At 28.7% G+C, this 18447-nt stretch overlaps 1 protein-coding gene across 1 annotated transcript in view; it reads left to right on the top strand.

The window, feature by feature from the left end:
* The first annotated feature begins 1894 nt into the window (after window positions 1-1894).
* Window positions 1895-18447, top strand: part of LOC117168118 (dynein assembly factor with WDR repeat domains 1-like) — a 27352-nt gene continuing 10799 nt past the window's right edge. The window contains exons 1-7 of the mRNA XM_033353514.1: window positions 1895-1934; window positions 2056-2128; window positions 5199-5402; window positions 8268-8390; window positions 8680-8864; window positions 13781-13910; window positions 14254-14552. Coding sequence (XP_033209405.1) covers window positions 1895-1934; window positions 2056-2128; window positions 5199-5402; window positions 8268-8390; window positions 8680-8864; window positions 13781-13910; window positions 14254-14552 — 1054 coding nt within the window. The remainder of the gene's footprint in view (window positions 1935-2055; window positions 2129-5198; window positions 5403-8267; window positions 8391-8679; window positions 8865-13780; window positions 13911-14253; window positions 14553-18447) is intronic.

Genomic DNA, 18447 nt, shown 5'->3' on the forward strand with positions numbered 1-18447 from the left:
TTACATATGAAATATATTTCAGTGAAGAGGAAATATGAACAGATTGTCTGTGTCATTTTAAGAACACTGAAGATTTTAGGGTTGCCTATTATAAGGCGCTTTGCTAATATTAAATTTTATTTAAATAATTTTTAATTATAAATATAAGTGCATATAAATTAAAATGAATAATTAATTTGTTGGATTTAATCATTATTTTTAATTTACTTTAAACCTTCGATTAGGAACTTAACTTATGGGTCGGTCTATTCAAATGAATATATTAAAAAGGAAAGAATCTTTTATCAGTTTTCAGAGTTTGGGTAATAATTTTTTCAAATGATATACATTTTTGTTTAATTTAAATTTAACATAACAAATTCAATGTATCATTCAAGAAAGAATCAAATTAAAAGGGGCCGTACGCTATGCCTTTAATAAATAAAATACTGCTTCAATTTTGATAATTAAATTTTTTTAATTTAAGCAATATCTAATTATTGTTTGATAATGTATCTTTTTTAGCTCAAAATTCATTTCTTTATTTGGAAATTTCACTATTTTGTTGCAAATACATTAATTTTTTTGGTTGAACATTCGACTTTTTTGGTGGAAAACTATTCTTCTTTTTTAAAAATGTATTTTAATGCTTGAAAATTTAACTATTTTCTTGAGGAAAAATGGTTGTTTTATCTGAAATTTGTCATTCTTAGATAAAAATTAATTTCCTTGGTTGATAATTAAATTTTTTTGTTTTGAGAATTCCCTTTGTATAATTGAAAATAATTTTTTTATCTGGAAATATATGTAAATATATCATTCATGGTTTGAAAACTCATTCTTTTTAGTTAAGAATTCATTTCGTGAGTTAAAAAATAAACTATTTTATTGGAATTTAATTTTTTAACTGAAAATTTAACTATTTCATTTTTGGTTAAGATTGAATTATTCTTTAGTTAAAAATTTTACTATATGATTGAATATTCAATTTTTCCATTGAAAAGTTTTTTAACTTAAAGTGTAGCTAATCTATTTTTTGTGGAAAATTAGACTTTTAACCTAAAAATATAAATTAATAATAGAGTGGTTCAACTTTTAACCCGGTAGTTAAATTTTCAACTAAAAAAGATAAATTTTTTACCAAAAATGGAAAAGCTTAATTTTCAGTTAATGAATTTTTACAAACGAAAGCTGTTTTTCAATAAATTAGGTAAATTTTTTAATAAAAGAGATCAATTTTCATCAAAAAGTGAAATATATGAATTTCGAATTTAAAAAATTATTGCTCAACAGAAAAAGAGTTAATTTTGAATAACTAGCTTTTTTTCAAAATAAAAATATATACACTCAAATGCTATATTTAATTCCAAATGCTCTTAAAAACCAAATTATTCATGATCAATTTTTCAAAACAAATTTTAATATAATTTCTAAATATTTATTTCATAATGGAATTGTATATTGTTTATATTTTTAATTTTAGAAAATCAAATCTAGAGAGTGAGACATTCAGGTAATGGTCTGCCGTCTTTTTTCTGTATACCTTGTTGCAAAAAAAAATTATTTGGATGAAAATTGATTATTTTCTCTATGAAAGATGATATCAGAAAAATAATTGTGAGATCATTAACACGGTTACATCCCAGTCACCTACATCTCTTCTCAAGTAAATAAATTGAGATTTGAATAATTATTTAAAATGGGTGAAAACATAAATATATAAATTAATGTGAAATATTTAACTAAAAATCACAGTTAAAATCAAATTCCTTTTTCCATATCGATCAAACAACCCTTAGCAACTCACGAGATTCACTTTCATTTTTGGTACCAGTCTCGTCTTGATAACAAGGCCGCAAAACGCGCATCAGCTTTAAATTCCGAGGTACTAAATTACATTTTTGAGACTTTGCTCATGAGGCTGCTGAAATTTTTGCTACGTTATTTCCCACCTGGTGAGTCCAACCATTGCTTAAATAATAGACGCAAATTTAAGCCATTTAGTGGTAGAGATGACTAATAATAATTCAGACAACTAATTAATTAAGCAATATTCAATTATAACAATTATCTCAGGTATTGCCTTAGAATACATGCAAGGTGGACATGTCAAGACGAAGATCATAGACCTCTTGGATTTATCAGCACAGTAATTAATCTTAATTAATATTTAATATAATTAGTCAATTATCATTTTATTAGTATTGTTTTTTTTATTCGCGTATATTTGGGGATTAAGATGACATTATTTATTAAGGAATTATGAATTGGGATTCTTTTATAGAGGATAAATCTTATATTTGTTAATTTAACCATTCTTATCAATCCTTTAATATTAAATAAAAACTTTCTGTTAATGATTTTCCTCCAAATTTCTCAAGGTCTCTTATTAAAAAAGTAGAATCGTGAAAAATATTCCCACCAAAAACTTCTGCGATGCAAAACATCTGCCATGTACAACCTCAGAATTTTTTATTAAAATCGTTTTGCTTATGATAAGCAATCCCTTCAATTTTCATACTATTTATAACATGTCTTTTCGAAGCAAATTTTTGAAATTTGTATTATAGTTCATAAAAAAGTCTTATTTTTTGTAAATTAAAAAAAAACATAAATCCTTATCAATAAAATCTGCAAGTGATGTGGGAAAAAATATAATTAATAAAATATAGGAAGAACCTTTTTTATTATAAAGGACCTTATAGAAATTTAGAAAAATGTTTTAATACATTTAAGAGATAATGCAGTTTGGCGGGATTACGTATTATACCATGGTATTATACCAAACAATCTTTATTAAAATCGTTTGCTCATTAAATTCTATCCCGCAAAATTATACAATGTCTATAATGTGGCTTTTCAAATTTGTTTTTTTAAATTGATTTAAGATACTTTAAAACAAAGATCTTTTTTGTAAATTACAAAATAAAACATGAAACCATATCAAAAACATCTGCCATGCAAAAACTCTGCCAAGCACAACTACATAAAGGGAAATCAAAGTTGGCGAATTGATTTGCGAATGAATAGTAATAATAATATATAGTAAGAAACTTTTTTTATAAAGAAACTTGTAGAAATTTTTTAAACAAATTTTCAAAATCGATTTTAGAAGTTATACAACATCACGAGAATTAATATTATACTATGTTATTATACCATGCCATTTTGTATTAAAATCTTTTTGTTCATGACATTCAATCTCGATCATTTTTATAATGGCTGTATAAATAGAGTAAGAAACTTAAAAAAAAAGAACCTTATAGAAATTTTTAAAATAAATTTAAAAACACCATTTCAGAGATTATAGGGGAAATTGTCCTACAGATGGATGTATATATATGAAATAATTAATTTAATTTAATTAATATTCAAGACACTACATGTGTTTATCATTAAAAATTAAAAAATTCTCTTCTTTTTTTTTGTACTCTTAATTACTGAATATCTACTGTAGGGAGTTTTCACATACATTGAAAGCTATGATACCTCGAAAATAACTAATAATTAATTTTTTTAACAATTCATGAATATAATAGACAGTTAATATTTGAACAAATTTAATTTCTTTAAACAAATAATGGCATGCTAAATAATAAAACTTAATTATTGGAGATTTATAAGGTAGATATTAAACCTGCCAAAAAAGCCGATATTTTGAGAAAAAACAATTATTTAAACAAATGAAACTTGTTAAGATTATTATAAATCACTTTAAAATATTAGGATTATTTCACATGACCAAAAATAATAATTTTTAGCAAAAACAACGAGAATAAAGGGCTACAGCGTCTACATTTCGCGCAGAATTGATATTTTTTGGATTTAGGGGTACCTTTTGGGGCACCATGGAGGTATTTTTGGAGTAGCACACCCACTTACTGAGAAATAAAACTTCTTTCTGGAGAGTCCTCGACAAGTCCTATAACTTACCCTTAACATCTTCCAAAACACATAGATGTTATTCCAAAAATCCCAAAAAGTGATTTTTTCGGGTGCCTTCTGACCGGAAAAAATTATTCAATGCATTTTTGTACCTTGTGAGCATAGGTAAAAAATTTTGTATGGTCTTTGGGTTTCGTATCCCTGGGTAGAAATTCTTTTAATTTCGGCTGGTTGTTCTTCCGCACGTCCTTTTGTCCATCATAATTTTTCCCCGGAAGGGGAAATGAGAAAAAGGAAAGTGGGGAAATTGAGAGGAATGAAATTAGGGGAGGTGAAAGGGGGTAAGGGCAAATGAGGCTTGGAAGAATACGAAGAGTGAAAGAAAATGGGGGGGGGGGGGAATAAAAGGAAAGTAGAGGTGGGAAAGTAGGAGAAATTAAGAGAACTGTACGTGAAAAAGAAGGTAAAGTAATGGAAAATGATAAGAGGGGAAATAGAAGCAATGAGGTAAATGAGTGAAAGGAGTGCTGGATAAGTAGAAGAAGTGAGGGAAAATAAGGCAGGGGTTCGTGAGGGTAAATGAGCAGAGTGAAAACAGGGAAAAGAACTAGAGGAGAAGTTACGGAAATGAAAAGAGGAGAAGTAGGGGAAATTCGGAGAGGGGAAGTCGATGAAATGAGAGATGGGAAGGTAGATGAAGTAACGGGAAATTAGTGAGGGCAAGTCGGGGAAGTTATGAAAATAATAGATAGGGAGGAAAGGGTAGGGAGGTTAGGGAAAGGAGGGCCAGTAGAGTAGTGCGGATTAGTAGAGGAGGGAAAGTCATGGTTAGGAAAGAGAAGTAGGGAAAGGAGTGTGTTAGCTGGAGATGTGAGGAGAGGGGGGAGTAGAGGAGGAAGAAGTTCGGTTAGGGTGGGGAAGCAAAAGGTGAAGTGACAAGAGAGGTAGTAAGGTGGAGAGGGGGAGTAGCGGAGTAAGGAAGTAGGGGAGTAAAGGAGTAAGGAGTAGGGGAACAGGCGAGGGGGAGGTTTTAATGACTTAATTAACGCCCTAATAGCACTAGGAACCCTTTTTTGACTAACGTTATTTTAATCTCACAATTTCTAAGAAATTCACATAAAATCAAGCGTGAACATTTTTTTCAGTGTTTAGCTAATAAGCTGAAAATTTTTAATAAAACCGGTTATAGAGAATGGGGCCTAAGATCTGAAAAAGGTCCTAAATCATGATTAATTCAGATAAGGATTCTTGGTAGCTTCTTTTTGTACTTGGCAATAGCTACCACAAATTTTTATTATAACAGTAAAATGTTAAAATTACTTTTGTATATATAGAACAGACATAAGAGATTTAGCAGAAACCATCAGAGCATCGGAGCCAGTTATCACCGATCGAGTGATGGATCAGTTGGTCGAGTCTTTGCAAAAACTACAAAAAAAAGTTTGTGATACGAGTATGAAGCGTTACTACAAATACAAAACATTGAAGACTCAACTTTGCCCTCTTACTAATGTGGCTTTCGATAAATTAGGTACAAGGTACACCACGCTAAAAAAACTATTTTTAATTCATCAATTATTCATTATATTTTTCAAATTATACATTACTAAAATAATTAAACCATTAAAATTGATTGATTTCATATAAATTCACTAGCTTGATCTATATAGCAATATAGTATGTTATTTTATAGTATTTTTTATAGTCTTTCAGATTATGTATAATAATATAGTAGAAATAAATTATGAGTCTACCATAGGGGTTATTCAAAAACTACATCAGGCTGCTTTGAAAACTTTTCCAATCCCTGCCAAAACAGGTTAAATTTTTAATAAAAAAGAATTATTTTCTACCAAAAAACTAAATTTTCAGCCATATAGTTTATTAAAAAAAATTAATAATAATTTGAGACCTAACAGTTGCATTTACCACCAAATAGGTGGACTTTTAAACAAGAGAGACGAATTTTCAACAAAAAAGTTATATTTTTAACAAAATGCTCAAATTTTCAAACAAATCAGATTTAACTTTTACCATACGAAGTTACATTTTTGAAAAAATAGTGGAATCTTCAAGCCAAAAATAAAAATTTTCTAGAAGACCAAGAAACATGAATTTTCAAACAAGAACTTTTCTAGCAACAAATATAAATTTTCAATCCAGACAGATGAACTTTCTATCCAAAAAGACAAATTTTCAATAAACGCGGAAAATTTTTATAAAAAGAGATTAATTCTAGATGAATTTCACCAGAACATTTGAACATGTAATAGTTGAAATTTCAACAAAGAAAAAGGAAATACAGTTGAATTCAACAACAAAACACGAATTTTTAACCAGAGAGATAGATCCTTCACCAATAAAATTTTATTTATAACAAAGTAGTTCAACTTTCACCTAGTCAGTTAAATTTGCAATTTAAATGATGAATTCTATACCACGAAAGAAGAAATTAAAACAAAATACATATATTTTAAAATAAATAAATAAATATTACAACCCAAAAGGATGAATTAAAAAAAGACGAATATTCAAAAGAACAATTGAATTTTCGACTAAAAAAGATAAGATTTAAAAAAAATAGTTGAATTTTTAACAAAAGGATAAAATTTTCAAACAAATAGTTGAATTTTCCCCTAGAATAATGTATCTACACAAAAAAGTAATTTTTATTAAAGAAGTTCAACTTTCAGCGAAGTACTTAAACTTTTAATAAAAAAAGATTATTTATATTATATTATTTCTCATCAAAAAGAGTTTTATTTAACTATAAAAAACTAATTTTCAATAAAATAGTTGAATCCTCAATCAAACCAGATTAAGTTTGAACCAAACAGTTGCACTTTTAACCAAAATAAATTAAATTTCTACTAAAAAAGACGAATTTTTAAAGAAGAAAAATTTCTCATTCAAGAGATAAAAAGTTAACCCAAATTGATAAAATTTCTGCATAAATAATCAAATTTCCAACCGAAAAGGAAATTTTTCTAACAAAAAGTTGGATTTTTAACAAAAAAAAAGGTAATTTTCAACAAAGAGGCTGTATTTTAAAGTAAAAATTAACAATTTCATTCAGAAATAGGCAAATTTAATTTGTAGTTTAAAAAAATTAATATTTAGTTCATAAATTTAATTTTGAATAAAGTAATTAGACTTTAACCAAGAAGTTCAATTTTCAACCAAAAAAGGTGAATTCGACGAGAAAAATTTAATAGAGGAATTTTCAACTACGAAGGATCAATTTCCAACCCAAAATCAAGTAGTTGTATTTTAAGTTAAAAAATAAATTCTTACCAAAATAAAATGAAATATAATTTAAAAAAAAATAAGATACAATTTTGACAAAATAGTTCAAATTTTAAACAAGAAGATTAAGTTTATACCAAAAAATACGAATTTACAACAAAATACATATATTCTTAACTGAAAACGATCAATTGTTTAAAAAAATGTAATAGATAGATTTTTAGTTCGAAAAATTAAGTTTTAACCCAAAGTAGTTGAGTTTTCAACCAAAAAGGATAAATTCTAAATTAAAAATTTACTAGTGGAATTTTTAACTAAAAACGATTAATTGTGCACAAAAAATATAATAGTTGGATTTTCAGTTAGTAAAATTAATTTTAACAAAAGAATATTGGAATTTTTAAGAAAATAATTAAACATTTACGACAAAATACATATATTTTCAATCAATAGTTTAGTTTTTACCCGGAAAAAACTAATAAAATTAATTTACACCAACTTAATTCAAATTTGATCCAAGAAATTAGATTTTTAACCTGACAATGCGAATTTGCTATGCAAAATATATTATTTGCATTTTGAACTATAATAATGATCAATTTTTACCCAAAAATAGATTTGTTAAATTTTCATTTAAACTAATCAATTTTCAACTAAAAAAACTGATTTTTCAACAAAATAATTCAATCTTAGACCATATAGTTGAATTTTTTATAAAAGAGGTAAATTCAAAGCTAAAAATGTACAATAGCAGACTTTTCACATAGAAATAATTAACTTTTAACGAAAAATAATTATTGGGCTCTATTAACTCTGTAAAAAAGTGGAAAGAGGGGAATAGGGGTAAAGCGTGACTTCTGTATTTAGATATTCTTTAATTGTAAAATTAAATTATCATTTTTTTCCAGTAATTCAAAAAATTGTGATTTAAACTTATATTGCCCATGTGTAATGTCACAGCATGCGTTAACCCCTACTCCCCTACGTCCAAAAATCACCACAAAAGCTGTTAATCTGTCCTTGGCAGTGTGACGTAGTTTTTGAACGGTCTCATAGCGAAACTTGATTTTCTTTTTAAAATAACTTTCATTTTATCATAAAATTAATTTGAATTTTAATAAATAATATTGATTGGTGCGTATATTAATTTTTGACAGATGCCTGACGGGCAGCTATGACCGAACTTGTAAAGTTTGGGACATTGACAGTGGAAAGGAGCTTCTTACTCTCGAAGGCCACAAAAGCGTAGTGTATTCCGTGACTTTCAACAACCCGACTTCGTAAGTTTGCTTGTTAAGCTATTATCCTGACTTCCGGTAGGATTACCGTCAACCGGAAACGCTGAAAGAAGGGTCTAGCGAATATTTATCTTATAACAGAAGTGCCATCTTACTATGCACATGCAAATTGCCATCCTTCAAATCGAGACCATAACAGATTTTCAAAGGTTCATTCAAATATGAAACTGAAAGCCTCTTATTATTCAATGAACAAATATTATAGCCTAGGGTTGAAAATTAGAAATTCGTAATTTAATTTTTCGTCTTCTGAATAATTTTCTTTCCTTAGAGACAAAATTTTAACTGGGTCCTTTGACAAAACTGCCAGCGTTTGGTGTTCACAAACTGGACACTGTCTAGTAAATTTTGAGGGACACGATGCAGAAGTCGTCGTTGCTAAATTTTCACCGACTCAGAATAAGGTTGCTACAGGATCAATAGACGCAACCGCTAAGATTTTTTATTTAAATTCTGGTTAGTATTTGAATTTAGGTTTGGAAAAATAATTATAATCATAATGTCCCATGTGTCATATTACACCTATGTGCTATATTAATCAAGTGTCATATAACCCCGAGTGTCATATTACCCCGTGTGCCACATTATTTCATGTTGCATATTGCTCCATGTGCCATATTACCCAATGTGTCATATTGCCCCAACACCATAATTTCTTTATATGTAGAATTGCTCCATTCGCATTAAAAAACATTAACTGCCAATTATACTGTGTGCTAAATTACCCAATGTTCTAAATTACACCATGTGCCAAATTATACCGTTTTGTCTCAAAATTATATAACTTTATCCGGATCTAGTATTAGTTTCCCTTACCTTATATATTCATTATTTACCCAAACTTACATTACTCACAAGATTAAACTACAGCTTTCAGGATTTAATTTGGATTCATACTCCTCCGTGTAATAGATCATTACCAAACTGGTAATCATGATAATGTAATAAGATGAGCTTTTCAGCCATTCTGGAAAAGAAATTTTATGGTTATGAAATTTATTCACAACAAGCTTTTACTAAATAAAGTTTTTGATAGGAAATACACATTTTCTTCATTTATTTTAACATCATGTTTTTGTTATTATTCTCAAATGAGATTAAAATAAAATATAAAAAAGTACATAGATATTTAAATATAAAGAAATATCAAAATAGAAATATTTGAAACTAGAGTATGACTCAAAGACAGTTACTACTATTATTACAATATTCCGATTTTCAAATTAAAGTAATGAGTTCTGTTTTTCAACAAAAAAATGAACTAGCAATTTTTTCATATGACAAAAATGGTTAAAACTGAATATTTGGCTTGATTTAAATGAATTTAGTAGTCACCTGGAATACAAAACCTTTTTTCTGGTTACAAACTCGAAGCGAAAGCACCTGATCTAACCAAAAGTAGAAAGACTCTCATATCGTAAAACGAGAAATTAAGGAGTTTATCATATAAATATAGAGGAAGGTTATTAGAATGGAAAAAATGGCAAGCAGAAGAGTTCGATGAAAGAACGAAATTTTGTAAAATTTTCATTTTTACTGAAACAATAAAGAATTTTGAACTTCTAAGTGGGCTGCGCGACCGCAAAAACAAGTTTCATAATATTCAGTCGTTTTTGTTACTTTAAATTGTACATTAATATTGTTATACATCTAAAGAATTTTCACAAGTTAAACATGTGGAAGAAACCGAGTTATGAAATACAACAATGAATGAGATAGAGACTAAAATAAAATACGCTAAAACATCTGGACGAATTTTCATTAGTTACATTCTTATAAAAATTCTTCAAAAGTGAGTTTCCTTTATTTCATGAAAATGAGAACCATGACTGTTATTTTTTGTTTTATCTTAGTGGTTTTCACTAGTCGATTTGGTAAGTATAATAATATGTATAATTTAAAGTTTATTTTTACTGTTAATATATACAATATGTGTAAATATATATTTAATTTCTATTCGAAATCGTTTAAATGAAAATAACTTTCAAAATTTAACAGGCAAAAAAGTTGACTGTTTTACAGAATTCTTGGTTTAAATAATATAAAAATTCATTTGTTGTGAAAAGTTATTATCGAACCAAAAAAAAATCTCTTCAATGAATGTGAAAGATTGACCATACATACAAATCATACATACATACCATACATACAAACCATACATACAAACCATACATACATACCATTCATACATACCATACATACCATACGTACATACATACCATACGTACATACCATACATACAAACCATAAATACATACCATACATACATACCATACATACATACCATACATACATACCATACATACATACCATACATACATACCATACATACATACCATACATACATACCATACATACATACCATACATACATACCATACATACATACCATACATACATACCATACATACATACCATACATACCATACATACATACCATACATACATACCATACATACATACCATACATACATACCATACATACATACCATGCATACATACCATTCATACATACCATACATACATGCCATGCATACATACATACACACCCGGTCAACGAGTATTGCCTACCCTGAGCGAAATTAGTCGAAATAAAGACTTTTATATCCCTATAGAAAATGCATGTATTCAAAAAAACCAAACGATTTTTTAAAAAACTGAAATGGATGCGTTTTTGTAGTTTATTTAAAATAATCCCAAAATGGCATTTTTTTATCAAGCTGTTTTAAAGTTCTGATAATTTGAAAAAAAAAATCACTTTTTTTAACGTTGAATATCTCGGAATATATGCATTATACAAAAAAGCTTAAATATATGAATTATTGACAGAGATATGAAAATTTTTATTTCGTCCAATTTCGCTCAAGATGCTGCGCAATACTCGTTGACCATGAGTGTACATATCATGGTATATGTTTTCTTAATGAATATCCATGTCATAAAGTGTGAAGCCTTTTCAAATAAAAATAAAATTATTTGCTTGAGATAGTTTCGTCAGTGATTAAAGTAATAAGCTTGTATCGATAAATAGCTTATTCAATTTATAAGTATCATAATAATTCAATAATTACTAAAAATTCAATCTCTACAATTAAGGAGTAAGCGAATATCTAAGGACATATACTGCAGCTTGAAATCCGTTGGTAAAAATAAAATAAGTAATTATAATCATTCGAGCCTTTTATAATAAATAAAATGTAGAAAACTTTCTAACTCAATACTCTCTTTAACTTATTAAAAAAAATTATTACGTATTTATTGACTTGTGATTCAGTAAAGGTTAATTTCAGTGATTGTAAGATAAATATTGAAAAGTATTTATGAATTTTGCAAATTGTGGACGTGTTTAGCAAGTTTGAAATATTCATGTAATGAATCTTTAACCGATAATTAAAATTTTTAAAATAGTTTTATTTTATAGATAGCAGTTCAAACCGAGAAAAAAACAATTTTGTTTGCAACTGAAGTTTGATAATCGAATTGATAATATTCTAAACATACAGAAACGATCATTATCTCAATTATTAGAAAAATAGATATATCACGTTCTGATAGCTTGATCTTATACTTGTGTATAATACATGTCCTTGCGCAATTAAAAGAAATTAAATTATCTACTCATCAATATTTCCAAATTAGTACTTCTGGTTCGGTTTCCTGTAGACTACTTGCGGCAATACTTTTAGATAAAGCAAAATTCAATCACAGGGTTAATCAATATAAGTGAACAGATGCTTTTATTTTTTAATTCATTATAAAATAACGAACAAAAATGACCTAGTAAATTTAAACCTATTTAAACATTTAGGCCTGAATATTGAACCAGTTTTAAGCCGATGCAAAATCCTGTTAAATAAAACAAGAATCCAACGACCAAATTTGGACTACAACGAATAAACAAAAACCAAAAATCCTATTGCAATCAAAGTTTCGGTACTCGTATAGTACCCTTATCAAGGCAAGAAAAATTTAAGTGGTAGAAATTGACAGCACCCACGAACAGGTGCTCTCTCTTTGATACCTGAGAATCGAATGAGAGTCAGTAAGCCAATCTGTTGTAAAAACAGTATAAATATCTGTCACAATTACATCAGAAATAGAGAAAGTAAAAGAAAAACAGAATTCATGAATTACATTTAACGTGGCTGTTTCTTGAATTCTGTTTTTCTTTTACTTTCTCTATTTCTGATGTAATTGTGACAGATATTCATATTGTGTTTACAACAGATTGGCTTACTGACTCTCATTCGATTCTTAGTGATTCTTAGGTATCAAAGAGAGAGCACCTGTTCGTGAGTTCTGTCAATTTCTACCACTTAAATTTTTCTTGTCTTGATAAGGAAGTGTACGAGTACCGAAAAGTTGATTACAATAGGATTTTCGGTTTTTGTTTATTCGTTGTGGTCCAAATTTGGTCGTTGGATTCTTGTTTTATTTAACAGGATTTTGCAAAAATTTGATTATTGGACTTTAAATGGGATTTTTAATTTGGATTTCGGTCTAATTTAAATTTCTTAAATTTTAATTTCAGTTTTAAGCCATGATTCTGATATCAAGGAACACTTCTACCAGCACGTATCTGAAGACATGACAATTATGGACGCCAAAAGCCCCTCAAATATAATAAAAAGGATTTATTTATGTATTATTATTTATTATAATTACTTATTATTTATTATAATTAACAATTATTATTCATTATTATTTATTAACATTTCACGGAACTTCAATTGCAATACCCTGACGAATCCCTGATTCAGCGCTGTATGAATTCTTATTACTTACACATTTTTGATCGTCTAAAAAACATGTAAAAGATAAAGTTAGATTAGCGAATAAAAAATTTTTGCAATAATGATTTTTGTACTTTAAATGCAGAGAGATACCATAATTTTCTATTACGTGATAATTAGAACGTACACGCTGAAAAAATTCTGCTAAGGTTATAGGATTTTCAGTTTGAAAAGGGACAGCATGGATTGTTTGTAATAATTATCGAATTTTCTCTATGTAGTTTACAACATTTTCAGTTATTTTATAAATTTACGGAAATAAAAAATTGTAGGCTTCCTTATGCAAGTCAAAATTATAGTAATAATGTTGCTCCAACATTTACTTCCAAATGCTTTTCTAACTACAGTTTCTCTATTAATAAAAAAAGCATTAATGCTTCTTCTATGAGGAAGCAAAATACTCATAAAATAAACACCATAAAATTATAAATACAAAGTTTGAACACCCGAGATCAAATTCAAATCAAGTTTAATTCGAAGAATGATATTTTCTTTAATGTCATTTTTGTGTTAAATAAAATAACTAAATTTATAAATATGTTTAAATTATTTCAATAAATAAATAAACCATATAATATAGGAGATGAGGTGGGGACATTGGAGGGACACGCTGGAGAAATAATCACGTTGCATTACAATAACGATGGCAATGAAATTATAACTGGGTCACTGGACGGTATCATCAGTGTTTGGGACTCAAGGACACTTCAGTGAGTCTCTATAGAAAATACGAACTTTTTGAACCTGACCTTAAATATTTGACCTTTGATTTTTTACACCTTATTGGACTCCCGGGATATGCCCCTTGATTTGACGTTTTACCTTTGAACTATAACATTTGACCTCTGACCTTCGACACAGTAAAATACAAACATTATTTAAATTTCATACAAGGATAAGAGTTACGATTGGACATATTTTACAATGACCCCTTAAATTTGGCTTCTGACATTTGACACCCTATAATGGATCCCTAACTATTGATTCATCAATTTTGACCTCTGAACTTTAAACTTTGACGTACTACAATAAATTATTATTTAAAATTCACAGGAGGACAAGTGTTTTGATTGGACATCGAGGGGGAATTTCGAATTGTTCATACAATTTCGATTGCTCATTAATAGCCTCTTCTTCATTAGACAATACTGCCAAGGTGTGGGACAGTCGAATGAACTCTTGTCTGAGTACCCTTTTGGGTCACGATGATGAAGTTTTGGATTTGGCTTTTGATAATAAGGGCCAAAAATTAGCAACAGTTAGCAGCGATACCACAGCCAGAATATGGGATGTTAGTGGTAGTTTCCAACAACTGAACCTTCTTGAGGGCCACAATGAGGAAATTTCGAAAGGTTTGTATTTTACCATTTTTAATCGTAAAAGGGTAATCCACTGCATTTTTTTTAAATCTAAAACTATGCATTCTAAAATCGCTATTAAAAGGAAATATACATTTTTTAAATTTGTATTTCTATCTCGCCATGCCCCCATCTAGATGTGACGTCACATACTTTCAATATTTTCTTAACAAGCTGGAAGTTCAAGTTTTTTAATTAAAAAATATAATTAACTAAATACGTGTTTTGGGCCTAAATTTACTAATTCCAGTGTTAAATATCCTGAAAAATATTTTTCTGGATACCCAATAATGAAGAATGGCAAAACTGTCTGGCCTGCCATTTGCCCACAAAATTAACCGTAAGAGTTTTTTAGTAAATAAATATAATATATACTTTATTTCGTAGTACAAATCAAAAGACGTTATTACAACGTTTTAAAAACTTCCTAAGTCAGACTAACTAATGTTCTAAAAACTTTTTATGTTCGGAATACATCTTGGTAACGTCTCTGGAACATTTTATATTTATGGAACGTTATTTGGCTTTGAAAACTGAGGGCAAAGTAGGAGAAAAATGAATTTAAAAAAAGAGGACAAAATAGGACATTAGAGATTGAAATCGAGGACAAGGTACGTAGGACAGAAAAGTTTAAAAAAATAGTACAAAACAGGGTAAAATAGTTTGGAAACCGTAAAAAGTAGGGCATAGTAGAATACAAAGGATTAAATAAAAGAGATTTATCAAACGTATAGTATAGTAGGAATGTTTAATAGTACTTTATCTTTTAAATTAACTGAAAAAATAGTTAGACGGTATTAACTGATAACAATTTGTAAAAAAGGTCCAAAAGTTGATTGAAAAATAAAAATTTATGATTTGCAAAATCCGGACGAAAACCCGGACAAAGTAAAAAATCCTGTAGGACAACTCAAACAAGCCCTAAAATGAGGCCATGTTCAGGGAAATCCAGACGAATGGTCACCCTATGACGGCTACCGAAAGCGATCAGCAATTTTTAGGTTATATTTCGCTGTTAAAATTTGAACTTAACTTTAATTTATATACGAATATAATTTTTTCAAATACTATTATCATTTTATTCATATTAAAGCATGTATCGCTTTTCATGTAATAACTCTTTATCATCTGAAAGAAAAATACATTTAATATGCAATATTTTCCAAGACATAAAAAAGCTCAAAACTTAAAATTCGATTTTCATTTTACCGCAAATATATTCGATTTTTTACACTCTAGAGGTACTTTACATAAAAAAAAGAGTCCCTGAAAAACCACAAATTACTAATTTTAATACTTCTTGCATGATACCACAAGCAAGGATATGATCATTGCCGCAAGACATTATGAGTTCATGCGTTTGAAGTAAGAATACAAACTTGAAACTTTGCGTAAAATGTAGCAAGAATAATTTTTTTTCAAATTGTGATGATGTACTTTAAAAAACTGATCATAAATAATTTCGTAATTTTTAATTAGAATACATTAAATGCATTCGAATATTTTTTTTATATTTTGTATGAGAACGGTGAGAACTAAAAGCCATGCGGAAACTGGAGCACTTTGCGAAAAATAACTTATTCGACATGTGCAAATGAAAAGGTTCCATCTCAGAAAAAAATCAAAGAAAAAGGTGCTAGTTCGTCCAGACTAAATAATAGGTGCTAACTAGCGTGGCGAACTCTCGAAGCTTCAAAATTCCAATCCGAATTTTTTTGCATACATCAACGCCCTCAACTTGGTAGCACCTTTTTATTTGGTCTTCACGACTTACCATATTTTCAGCAAGGACTGAGAGAAAAAGGGTTTGCTGTTTTATGTTTCTTACTTCAAACGATTCCAAAAAGAAACTTTAGGTTTCGTACATCTCAAGCCCGATACACACATTTGGCATTCGCCGAATGCCGAGCAAATTTTCGGCGAATACCTAATAGTGTGGATGGGACTAGCCTAGGCGAACATTCGGCGCATTTTCTTATTCGAAATTCGAAACAAATTCGAGGGTATTCGGCGAACATTTTTGCTTTAAGTCAGTACATATTACTATTTTGTGTTGGTTATTTGTTTAGAAATAAATAATGTTGAATTGTTTCTTAACATTTTTTAATGTTTCTAAATTAATGATTCTTTTTTATGCATTTTTTAATTCTTTTAATTGAAAATGTGCTCTTAAAAATGAAGCCCGTTCAGAAATTGCCAAATGTTTGTTTTTTTTTTCAAATTTGGGCCAGATCGGACACACAATTTTGTTGTTAAATTTGGCCCCCTCTAGACCTCGGCTTAACAGCCAAGCTTGCCAGTAGATGGCGCTCCATTAATTTCGGGGACTAAAGTGGATTGACTCCAAATCGCCCAAGTTTCAATTTAAAGTGTCAAGCGTCAAAAATATTTGAATTATTATTTGTCAAAGTGACAAAATAAGTGGGAAAAAATGCCAAAAGTGAGCACAAGACGAGTGCGTAGGTTAAGTAACCTTCAAAATATTCCTGAATTACGTGTTGAAGACTATAATAAGTAAATTTATTAAGAATGTTGAGATGGAACCTAACCTCGAAATGAGGTTATTCATTTATAACAAAAGTAGAAAAAGTAATATTCTATTTGTTCAATGTGAAAACGAATTAGATCAACAGTGACGTCACAAACATATTTATTTCCACGTATTTTTAGATGATTTGATACAATCGGAATGTAAACACAAATGCTGGCTGTTATATTGCGTCGTTTGACTTTTTCCGTTTGTTCGAAAAAATGTGTCTGACATAATCCAATTTTTCCATATCGCGATCTATTAGATAACCTGATATTTATAGTCTCAAATTTCAGTTAAGGAGGTGATACATTCGATTTTAATATTATTTTATTTAAGAATCCCTTTTAATTAAGAATAAGAAAAATAAATTAATAACGGCCCGATCGGGGCCAGGCGTGATTATCTCTGGGCGCAGCGCTTGGGCCCGATCGGGCATCGCGTCTCATTTCGAGTCTGGCCCCATCTAGATGGCCTGATTAGGGCCAAATTCTGCCCGATCTAGCCCCGATCAGATCCAAATCGGAATTTCTGCACGGGAGATTATTAATTCATTAAACATTAACTGATCATAACGAAATAATAAATTTTATGGAATTTTCCATGGTTTTTGGTTAACGTAATAATTTCGTATAATTTATAAAGCCTTGGCTTCGTACAAAAGTAACCATGTTTTCACAATTCTGCCAAAGAACAATTAATTTAGAAAGATTAATTTATTAAAGTTTGCAAATAAATTAACAAAAGAATAATTAATTTAGAAACATTAACTTATAACGAAATAATAAATTTTATGAAATGTTCCATGATTTTTGATTAACGTAATAATTTCGCATAGTTTATAAATCATTGGCTTCGTACAAAAGTAACGAAAAATTCTATTAAAATATTATTAATTTGTTAACGAATTGACCAAAAATAATTAATTTAGAAACATTAACTAATCATAACGTAATGATAAAATTCGTGCAATTTTCCATGCAAAAGATTAAAAAATAATTGAAAACTTTAAAAGATTAAAAAAAAATTACAGCAAAGTGTAGATTCGTGAAAATTTCGAACAAAAAATTTAAAGCGTTTTAAACAATCTTGTGCGAAAAATTGTATTCATTTTATCATTTTGTTATAACTTGTTAATGTTTCTAAATTTATGATTCTTTTGTTAATTTATTAGCAAATTAGTACATAATATTAAAATGCGATTGCTCGATTTAACTTTTGAACAGTGTGTATATCAGTGTTGGGTAAGTTTTTTTTTTATTATTACACCATTAAGCCATTTCCCTTTCGGGGTAGGCGTGACTCACTCGGCAGGGGAAAGGAGTAGTGTGTGGATGGGATAGATATTTTTCAGATTGA

Source organism: Belonocnema kinseyi, chromosome 2, assembly GCF_010883055.1.
Source record: "Belonocnema kinseyi isolate 2016_QV_RU_SX_M_011 chromosome 2, B_treatae_v1, whole genome shotgun sequence".
NCBI classification, from domain to species: domain Eukaryota; kingdom Metazoa; phylum Arthropoda; class Insecta; order Hymenoptera; family Cynipidae; genus Belonocnema; species Belonocnema kinseyi.